At 37.5% G+C, this 10,285-nt stretch overlaps 2 protein-coding genes across 2 annotated transcripts; both read right to left on the bottom strand.

The window, feature by feature from the left end:
* Positions 1 to 278: 278 nt before the first annotated feature.
* Positions 279 to 3,772, bottom strand: LOC106402805 (laccase-4). The gene is given in 7 exon segments (XM_013843602.3): positions 279 to 609; positions 854 to 1,777; positions 1,867 to 1,998; positions 2,371 to 2,615; positions 2,694 to 2,845; positions 3,451 to 3,670; positions 3,672 to 3,772. Coding segments are annotated over 7 exon segments (1,890 nt in total). The 5' UTR covers positions 3,758 to 3,772; the 3' UTR covers positions 279 to 478.
* A 2,711-nt stretch (positions 3,773 to 6,483) lies between these two features.
* Positions 6,484 to 9,353, bottom strand: LOC106403134 (protein OCTOPUS). The gene has a single exon (XM_013843979.3). It carries the CDS (start codon positions 8,397 to 8,399, stop codon positions 6,648 to 6,650), a length of 1,752 nt encoding a protein of 583 aa, XP_013699433.1. The 5' UTR covers positions 8,400 to 9,353; the 3' UTR covers positions 6,484 to 6,647.
* Positions 9,354 to 10,285: the final 932 nt, after the last annotated feature.

Raw genomic sequence — 10,285 nt, 5'->3', positions numbered from 1 at the left:
TTTTTGTGACTATCCATTTGGTTTTTACTACTCTAGATCGTATAAATGAAGAACCCAAAACATCTTACGCAGTAAATTTCATAATTGTTGCTACATTTTTTCTTTGTTTTTAGGGCCGTTTGATATATGGACGAAATAAAAACTGAAAGTTCAATAATATACGTTGTTAGTTGGTTCATACACCATCCATATAAATTTTGTTTTAAAAAGTTAAGCTGTTGGACCAAAATAATAAATAAAACGCATGGGCTATACAAGAGTTGTATTGAAGACAATAATAAAATGTAAATGTAATTGATATAATGATAAAATATTATTATAATACATAGCTCTTTTTTCCTCTTTTATTCAAACTTTGCTTGAGAAAAAAATCGGACCTTTGCTTTGCTCAAAACATATAAACTTTTAACAAAATCCACGATGAATTTTTCACCAGTACTCACAGGTCTTGGACGTGGTCTTGTTTAGTTGAACGACCCTAACACTTGGGAAAATCCTTAGGCGGTGGCAAAATCGACTGATTGGGTCCTTTGCCGTTCTCCACCAAGAAAGCCATCTTTAATCCCCACGTCGTGTGTACCTCCAAGTGACAATGCATAAACCAAACCCCTACACGTTACAAAATATCATCACTTTTATAATAATGATAATAGATAATAGTATTTGACTTATTGCCTATGATCTAGTTACAAACTACGTACTTTAACTTTGTGCAACTGCTATGTGAATTTCACAAAGGACATAGAAGATGAGTCTAGAAGATATTGATATATTACCTAAATCTACATAATTTAACCACTAGACTACTATCATGTTATATAACTTTATTTTTAAAGTAATTTTGTGAGCGTACCGGGATTATCCGCTCTAAATCTGATGACGACCCATCCACCAGATGGTACTCCGATTGTGTTCCTCTCAACCGGATCGACCAAATTGAAGTTGTTTGGATCTTTCTTGGGATTGAAGTTACCTAATCCCCGACCAACTTCAAAGAAGTTATAGCCGTGAAGATGAATCGGATGGTTCTCCGGCGCTATGATGCCGGTATCTTGGAGAACCAGCTGCACCGTTGCATTGTAAGGTAGCTTGTAAAGCCTTGTGCCGGTTTCCGTGGCCATGTTCGTGACAGATCCTCCGCTGTAGTTGAAAACGTGCGGTGGGTTCTTTGGAAAATCCGGTGTAAAAACTCCACTAATGTTGAAGTAATGAGCCGGCAGCAACGCGATTTTAGGCATAACGAATGTTACATTGTTGATACTGGCCACGACACGGCTACCGTTTCCAGCCTTACAGGTAGGACACGGGTTTAGCCCGAGGCCAACAGTGAAGAAGAGGTGGTGGTCGATGGTGGTCGGGACTAGGGCAGGGTACTTCTTGGAGTTGAGACTACGAAGAGAGTTTGTAAAGTTAGTGGCGACGGACGTAGCGTTTTGCGGCGGAGGGAGAGTGAGGATTGTCGGTGAGGAGGATAGTGTTCCGGAGTAATGGACAGTCGCGGTGGCGGTTACATTGTCTACCGCGATTGGGGAGTCCATGAAGGGAGAAGCGGTTACAAGGTATTTGCCGGTTGATTTTGAGGCGGTTAGGAGGACGTTGGTGGTTTGACCGGGGGCTATAACGATGGTGTCGATCTTGAACGGTTTGACGTAGACGGCGTCGACTTCAACCACCGTGAAAAGGTGTCCAGCGACTTTGAAAAATAGCTCTTCATTAAGTGCAGCATTGACTAGTCGTAGCAAATAGGTTTTGCCATTCTTGACTGACAATTTGTAGCCTTCCGATGTACATTATAAAGAGACTTTAATAATTAGTATATTTGAAGTTATAATGCCAGTGATCATATAAATAAAATAAAGATTTTACCCTGATCAGATGAACAATTTTTAGCAAGGCCAGGGCGTCCGTTGATCATGTGAGCGTCGGAGACATTGGGGGCTAATCCAGACTTAAGTGCCTCGTTAATGACGTTTTCCGTATCCGATTTCCACCATTCACCTGCAATTATGATGGACTTTTAGTCATGCCAAATTTATCATATATCCAATGTAATGAACCAATAGCAACTAATGTTATTAATGTTAAGTTACATAGAATTTCAACTCAAAACCACTTGGTAATGAATAGATTAAATCCATATTAAATTTTTAAGTCTTATCTTATATAATTCTAATGTGTGATTCCTAATAAATAGTTTAATAGGTCGACGATCCGTTGTTCAAAAAAAAAAAAAAAAAAAAGTTTAATAGGTCGACGACTTAAATTTAATTCCATCGCCAGGTTCAAAATGTATGGTGAGTTGAAAGTAACAAGAGTGTTAAAAATAAGATGGACCTGAACATTCTTGTTATACATGGCTCAAAACAATACCTAGAACTATGACTTTCTCGTGGTCGGGTTTGGGGAACGGATAGGGAACACCACGTTTGGGGAGGATAACAATTGCGCCGTAAACAGTGGCTCTGAGCCAGAGGATGTGAGCATGCCACCAGAGGGTACCGCGTTGGCCGGTCAAGGTGTAGTTGTATGTGTAGACTTGACCTGGCTGGATAGGGCACTGGGTTATGTAAGCAGGCCCATCGGCCCATCCTGTTCTCACTTGTCTCACACCGTGCCTGTTCTCGGTCGTCCACAGTCACCATTCAATTAGATAATGAACTTTGGTGATAGTCGAAGATTAAGTAGGAGCTTACCAGTGGATGGAAACGTTGTATTTGACGTGATTAACGACTTTGATGAGCAACGTGTCGTCTTCTCGTGCGTAGATTGTAGGACCTGGATATCTACCGTTCACGGTCACGGTTGGCTTGCTTGAGCAGAGTCTAGTAATGTTCTTCATCACAACCTGTGTAATTTTCAGACACATATATAGTCAAAAATAATTTTTTTTGTTACAAAAAAGTCAAAAATAATTATATTACAAAGTTATTAAACAAAACGATAAAAAGTAAGACAGAAGGCAGACCAATTAAATCACAATCATTATCTAATTGTAAGTTGTAACCAAAAACTCAAAACATGCTTCACTTCATTCATATTTACATACAAATATACAATGATTGTCATGTTTAAAGGGGGAAATCACCGCATGTACATAAATCTGAGTAATATGTGTCAGTAAAAGCTCATAATATACATATGAAAAGTACTTAATTATAAAAAATAAAATATACTTGCAGAAATTTAGGTAATAATATCCTACATGTAGTACAAATGCTCCAATGTAAAGCCACATATTTCTCCATAAACCCTTTAGTTAAAAAAATTATCTACATAAGCCTGTGCGAAATATTGAATGCGTCTAAGAATAAGTGTCGATCATGAATGTTCATATATGGATATGTTGCGACTATTTGGTATGCAGCATAAGATATAGGCATGGCTACATGTGAAGATAAGTTGTATGTACAGACGAATACAAAGTATACATGTGGATATATATAGACTCACGTTAAACTTGTAATGGCGAACCATGCTCTCTGACGATGGAGCTGGGAACACAGACAAGAAGGATGCAAGAAACAAAAACCAAACCATATGAGACTTCATCTCTACTCTCCTCGCTCTTTCTCGTCCTTCTTCTTCTTCTTCTTCTTGTTTAATATTCGTGTCTTTGTATTTGAGATGAGCGACTGGCCAACGCAAGCTTATAAGAGAGAGAGAGGGGAGAGAGATTGGAAGCCAGAGAAGGAGGCGACGTCGTTTTAGGTGGTAGGTCGACCCAAAATCCACAATTCTTTATAGTTAAGATTCCCATTCTTACCACAACTAATCTCCCTGACCAAATCCAAGAAAATTAGTTTTCTTTTAATTATTTCCATAACAAATCAACTGGCTAAACTTATTTACCATGCGTATTACGCGCAATTATTTTACCGGGTATGTTAATCTTGTACTTATTTAAGTACATATTAACTGTATTGTATGCATGAGTTTGTAATATATATTACGTAGTTAACCTGACCTACCCAATTCCTCGTTTTAGTTGTTCCATTAGGACATATATACACATTGATTTCAAAATTATGCATGACAGATTATATGCAGTCTAAATGCTTCTTTTTCATATATATAGGGGTTATTAAGTACACTTGCTAGTTTATATGTTTGCGACAAACTGGTGGACCAATGATCTTAATTAAAGTTGACTATTGTTCATCAGAAAACAAGTAATATATTGGATCAAAGATTCCACATAGATATACATACATACCAAATTATGATATATGCATCCTAGGCTTTTTTTGTCTTATATATGCATGAGAAAGTTCTTGATCTTTATTTTATATGATCTATCAATAATGTAGACTCAAATGGTTCTCAATAACGAAAGTTCAATCTGTGAAAAGAGACAGACTCAAGATCGAGATTGTGTTACAATATGGTGAGACGTATACGTCTGAACTCGAAGTAATAGTTAAAACGACCACGAAACCTTTTAACATTGATTTCGATATATATATGGTCGAATTGTCCATTTTGAGTTCGTACATCTCTATTCCTTCGGGTATACATAAAACATTTTCTGCTTCTACTTCACACTTTAATTATGGAGTATTTTTTATATCTGGCGGTGAGTGTTTTAAATGATAATTCGCATAACACCATATCAAACCAAAGAAGCGTCAAGCGATAACAAGAAAAAAAACGAACCATATTTGGAGAAGTTCTCAAATAATCTAACTGCCGGTTCAGGATGTATATTTATCTTTGTATATATATAAAAGGAAAAATAATAGAAGAAAGAAAAACAATTCCGTATAGTTAGATGAATTTTCAATTTTGTAATTCTTGAATTTGGTTAATAGATTGATTCAATAAAGTCGCATATGTATTGTTAAAAAAGTGTCTTAGAAGCTGTGTGAAGTAGGGTGGAGATTAGAATGCTTAGAAACTAAGACAGTAGAATATATAGTTGAGAAATGGCTTTCACGTCGTTGTAAACAAATAACCCAACAAAGACAACCTCTCTTGCTTGGGTTTGTTTCAAATCTAAGGCTACACATAAGAAATGGGTGCGCTTAGAGCGACGCCGTTTCGGTCATACATGATATGGATATGTGTCGGAACCTAAGATGCTAACTATTTTTACTCATTTTTAGTCAAACTGGTTATCATTATGTTTTATTGTTTTCGTACCGGAGATGTTGCAGTGAAGCACTTAAACCGACAGATGATTTTTGATAAGTTGTCATGGTTAAAATTGGTAAAGTGTCATATCCTCCAACTTATAGTTAATCTGTTATTGTCATTTTCTCAACAATCTGAGAAAGATTACATTAGCATTAGCGTCCAAACGACAACCAAGCAATTGAACTTTTGGAAAAGATGTAATCTATTTTTCCCTTAAATACATGATCAAAGGAAATTAGCTGAGTATTTTACGCCAAAATCTAAACTAAATCTGAAGAAAATTGAACATTCTTGCCACTTTAGACGTGTACAATGATCAAACAAGATTCGCAATGTTTTCGTATATATGGTGAAACTCAATGGCATTCGACTCAAAACAATGGCCACATGACCTAGGTTTTGGTCAATAAGTTCAGTCACACTAAACTATGGTTCAATTGAATGTGTTAGTATGTGATGAGCTAACATAAATATCTTACCATGATATTAGTAAGTAACTACTAAGGGTGAGAAATCTCTTAGGTCCTTGGAGGAAAGCATCGCAGTGGATCAAGCAAGCTTATGAGGCCTCGAGCTTGATTGACAAAGATCTCCAAGCTTTGGAGCCGGTGCCTCGTTTTTTTTTCGTTATTTGTTTTCGTCATATTTAAGAGTTTAAGGTTTAAATTGCTTTCGTTAACACAAGGCCCAAGTAAATAAGTTTGTTTTGACTTATGACTCGTTTTTTTGAAACGACTAGTTTGACTTATGACCTCAACTAGTTTTGGACATCCTGATCCCATGGGCTCTTCTTGTCTCCTCAACATTTTCCACTTGTCTCTTCAACATTTTCCAGCCATATGTAGTAACTCGTTTCCTGTATAAAGCTTATACGTCTTTTTGCTTTGCTGAGTTATCCATCAAATAATATTGTAATTTATTTTGTATACGGTTTAAATTTATTGCTAAAAGCCTTATTTTCTTCTTTTTTTTCTTATTATATAAGACAAATAATTGTCGTTTTTTGACTTCTAGATTGCCAATTAAAGTGAAGTGTTATGCGAAAATTTCGGATAATCATTTTCTCCAAGGATCACATATACTGCAAAAGCTTAACTGAAATTCAACCCTTCTTTTGTCCATGAGTTGCTCCTGCTTTAGCTATCAAATCTCACATGTCATAGCTTTTTCCTGTTTGTCTATATTTAAAACTTTAATCATAAGTCATAACATATATCAGTAAGAAAAATGTAATCAACTAATGGTTATGTATTGCTCCTGATTTAGCTATCAAATCTCAAATGTCAGCTTTTTCTTGTTTGTCTATATATAAAAAACTTTAATCATAACATATACTAGTAAGAAAAAATGTAATCAACTAAAGGTTATGTATACCAAAGAAATTCTAAAACTGAACAACCAAATCCTAACACAAGAATCAGACTGAACATTCTCACTCAATACAACTTCATTCACCACCACACTTATTTCAACTACATCTAAAGAAAAAGATTTCGAGTTTCATAACAATTTGGTCAGTAAAAATTCATGAAATTTCTAGCCAGCGGATGAGCAGGCGGAACCGGCCGGCTCGTCGAATCCATGCTTCCTGTTCGCCTTCCTTTACTAGGCGTCAAGTTAAACTTCAGCACACCATTCTCAACCTTCCTCCCAATACTACTACTACTGCTACTAACCTTCTTCTTACCACTAACGTATCCATCAACACTGTTCCGGTGAAACCCTCCACCTCCGGGAGTGGAACTTCTCCAACTCACGCTACTATTGCTCCTCATCATCTTCGGATCAAACCCATTTCTAGCTTCTACATTCCACGACCCTGAGAACGTTCTATCCACACTGCTTCTCCCTTCTTCGAATCTCTTCTCATTTTTTCTGTGAAGCATCCCAAATATGTTCCAACTCCATCTCTTAGACTTCTTCGTCCCTTTCTTGCTGGACTCCACAGTCCCTATCTCCAAGTTCTCAACGGAGCAATCTCCCCTCACTGAACTCGAATGTGAACGCGAATGGGAACGTAAAGCCGAGTCCTTTACCTCTCTTTCTCGAGGAGGAGACACTTTAGTGTTGGAACCAGACAGTTTCAGTTCATCGATCTCAGAGATGATTGAAGCTGATATCTTTCTTGTTGAGCTAGAACGGTCGAGACTCTTCCTCCGTCGTGAAGACGAGTCGTTGTAGTACTCTCGGGTCTGTTCAGATCCACCAGGGACAACACTCTCTGGTGGCGTTCGCGGTGGTGGTGGTGGCTCTTCCACCGGAACAAGATTACTAACCGGAGAATCCTCCACGACGGATAACATGGACGGCATTCGCGGCGGAGCCGCCGCCGTCGCTCTCCCGATCATATACCCGTCAAAAGAAGCGCGCGGCTCGTCAAAAGAGTAACGAGGGTCGTCCACCGAAACCCTACCGGCGTCAAGAGAGAATCTTCCGGCATCGATTGAGAATCTCGGATCCGTGTCGCATGATCTCCGCCCGTAGCCGTAGTCTGCTACTTCGGACTGAGTGTCTCTGAGCTGCCTCACAGCTGACTTCTCCACCGGTAATGCGCCGCCGCTATGCTTCTTAAGCTTCTGCTTTTGTCTCCATTTCTGTAGCTTCTTGCTCAAAACCGACGCCGCCGACCAGAAACTCCTGGTGGGTTTCTTCGCCGTCGTCGTCTGAGGATTCAACTCCATGTGCTCCTTCTCCTCTGTTTCCTCTTCTTCTTCGATGATCTCGTCGATTACGCTTCTCTGATCCTTTAACTTCTTCCCGCAATCAATGCCCTCCTCGAAAACAGGGGACTTGGGCTTTCTAGTTTCGAGCCCAATCTCGCGATTAACCGTTAAAGTTCCCTCCTTTACCGTTAAAGCTCCCTCCTTTATATGCTCGGCGTCTTCGTTGAACAGAGACCAGAGAGTGTTCCTTACTCTAACATCGCACGACCTCCTCTGCGGCTCAAACGCGCCCAAGGAGAATAAAGCTTCGTTCTTTCTCGCCGAGAACGATTTCGTCCTCCGAAGTTCCGGGAAGAAGGAGGAGGAAGAAGAAGACGGCTTGAAGATTGCTTTGAGAGCTGCGGCGGAGGACGACGACGGCGGTTTTCTGGAGGAAGACGCGACGGCGTTGATGTCTAGAACGGAGAGGCGCTCGAAGAGGCAAGAAGGGCAGAATCCGGTGAAACGCTCCTCCGGGTGACGATCGCAGGAGGTGGAAGGACGGTGAGGCTGCGGCGGAGCTAGTGCTGAAGCTGCGACTGGGTTGTTGTGGGTAGGATTCATAACCGGAGGAATCGAGTACACCTCATGTTATTGACACTGAGATTCTCGCGTGGGAAGAAAAGTTTTCCCGAGAAAATTGTCGACGGAAAGAGAGAGAAAGAGACAGAGAGAGAGAGCCGTTTGAGTTCAACGGATAGTGAGAGAGAGAAAAGAAAGAAAATGAAAGGAAAGAGATGGTTAAATAGTGAGATTAAAGAAGAAAGGGGTGTGAATTTGGAATAAATGGAAACTACGAGGGCCCAGTTTCGAAATATGTTTCGCTGGTTCCGTTGGTGACTTTTAGCAGACGTACTACACTACTACAGCAAAGTCTAGGGGCTCTCGCTTTTTGAAAATGACGGTTTCGCCCCTATGTCTCCACCACCACCATTGCCTAAGAGGCTAGAGTCCACCATGTTTGTGTTTTTCTCTTTCTTTCCGATGGTGCCGAATCTTGAACTGTTTTGTCTACTTAAAAAAAAAAAATTTACAAACTTAAGATATCTTAATCTTTTTTGCCCAAAAAAAAAGATATCTTAATCTTTGAATAAATATTATTTTATATTTATTCTATTTCTAATCATTTTTGTTCTTCTAAGCTGTAGAAATTTCAAATTTATTTTAGATTCATGATAGCTGTAACCAAATCACATCATAATTATTTGACAGTTCTTTTCCGTACTTTTAACATTTTATTCGAATATTTATGTAAGATAAAACAAGCTATTCATGTGAAAGTAAATTTATTTCTTTTAATGTCATCATTGCATTTATATAACATTATTATCTTACTATAAGCAGTGCTATTTTCACAATATATTTCAGTGTTATTTTTCATTTTACGAGGAACCGATTAATGTTTTTGGAAACAACAGATTAATAGCTTTTATACTCTAGCCAGGAAAAAAATTGCTCTAGGATGTTTCTTCCAATGGCCTTTCACTTCTTCACTTTTACATTCATACTTCGCTTTCTTTTTTCCTTTTCTGTCTCTTTCTCTTTATTCACTTTTATTTTTCTTATTCTATTTCTCTTTTTGTTTTCTCTACCTTTTTGCCTTTTGAGAATATAGCAAATAACTCATGCTAAATAACATGTATTCGTTATTTATTTATACTTATGGAAGAATCTATTATATTAAAATGTGAACGTTGTCAAAAGTTTCAAGTAGAATCACACATGAGACTTATTTAACCCACAAAGTAATCTATCTATATATATAAAAATATGTTTACCTCACTCCTAAACTATCCACGTGGAAAATCACTCTCTGACAGGCCGACACGTGTCTCTGAATTTTATTCCTTTGACTGGGTTTGAGTTTAACATTGAGTTTATTCTATGAACAATTGACAGAGTTTTTTACTCTTTAATATTATTGAATGTGTTAATTATTTTTTAATACATAGTAGATAAAAAAAAAACACACCCATTACGATATGGACGTTATATTATCATCAAAGCAATCTTTACCTTATGTATCTCATCCTGTGATAATTTATAAAGTAGCAACGAATCTATGAGTTCAGCAAATTTGCAATTACCTACGTCAAAATTTTAAGTATATGAACAGTCAACAATAGTGTGTTGAATATTATATTCATATGATTTAAAAGCCTTTACAATTTTTTATTTTTAAACATACACCAAAAACTTTATGAAAGTAAATATTCATTCAGGTTCTCAACCACTTCAAATACCACCAAGGCCAAAAAAATTTAATCAAGTGCACGAAAACTATAATATATTTAAAACTACAATAAATACATTAGTTAATGAAAAATCTTTTTAAAAAAATATTATGGATGCATACATAAATATTAAGAGAAATGTATAAAAGGAAATAAAAGTAACAATAACTCGAAGAACAAAATGTATAAGACTGAGAATATTTATGATTTGTGGTC

Source organism: Brassica napus, chromosome C4 (assembly GCF_020379485.1).
Source record: "Brassica napus cultivar Da-Ae chromosome C4, Da-Ae, whole genome shotgun sequence".
In the NCBI taxonomy this organism is placed as follows: Eukaryota; Viridiplantae; Streptophyta; class Magnoliopsida; order Brassicales; family Brassicaceae; genus Brassica; species Brassica napus.
The sequence above is the reverse complement of the archived record's forward strand: the minus strand, read 5'-3'. Positions and strand labels throughout refer to the sequence as shown.

Bases quoted from the DNA above. Each gene is read 5' to 3' on its own strand.
- LOC106403134 (XM_013843979.3), bottom strand. From the start codon at position 8,399: ATGAATCCTACCCACAACAACCCAGTCGCAGCTTCAGCACTAGCTCCG.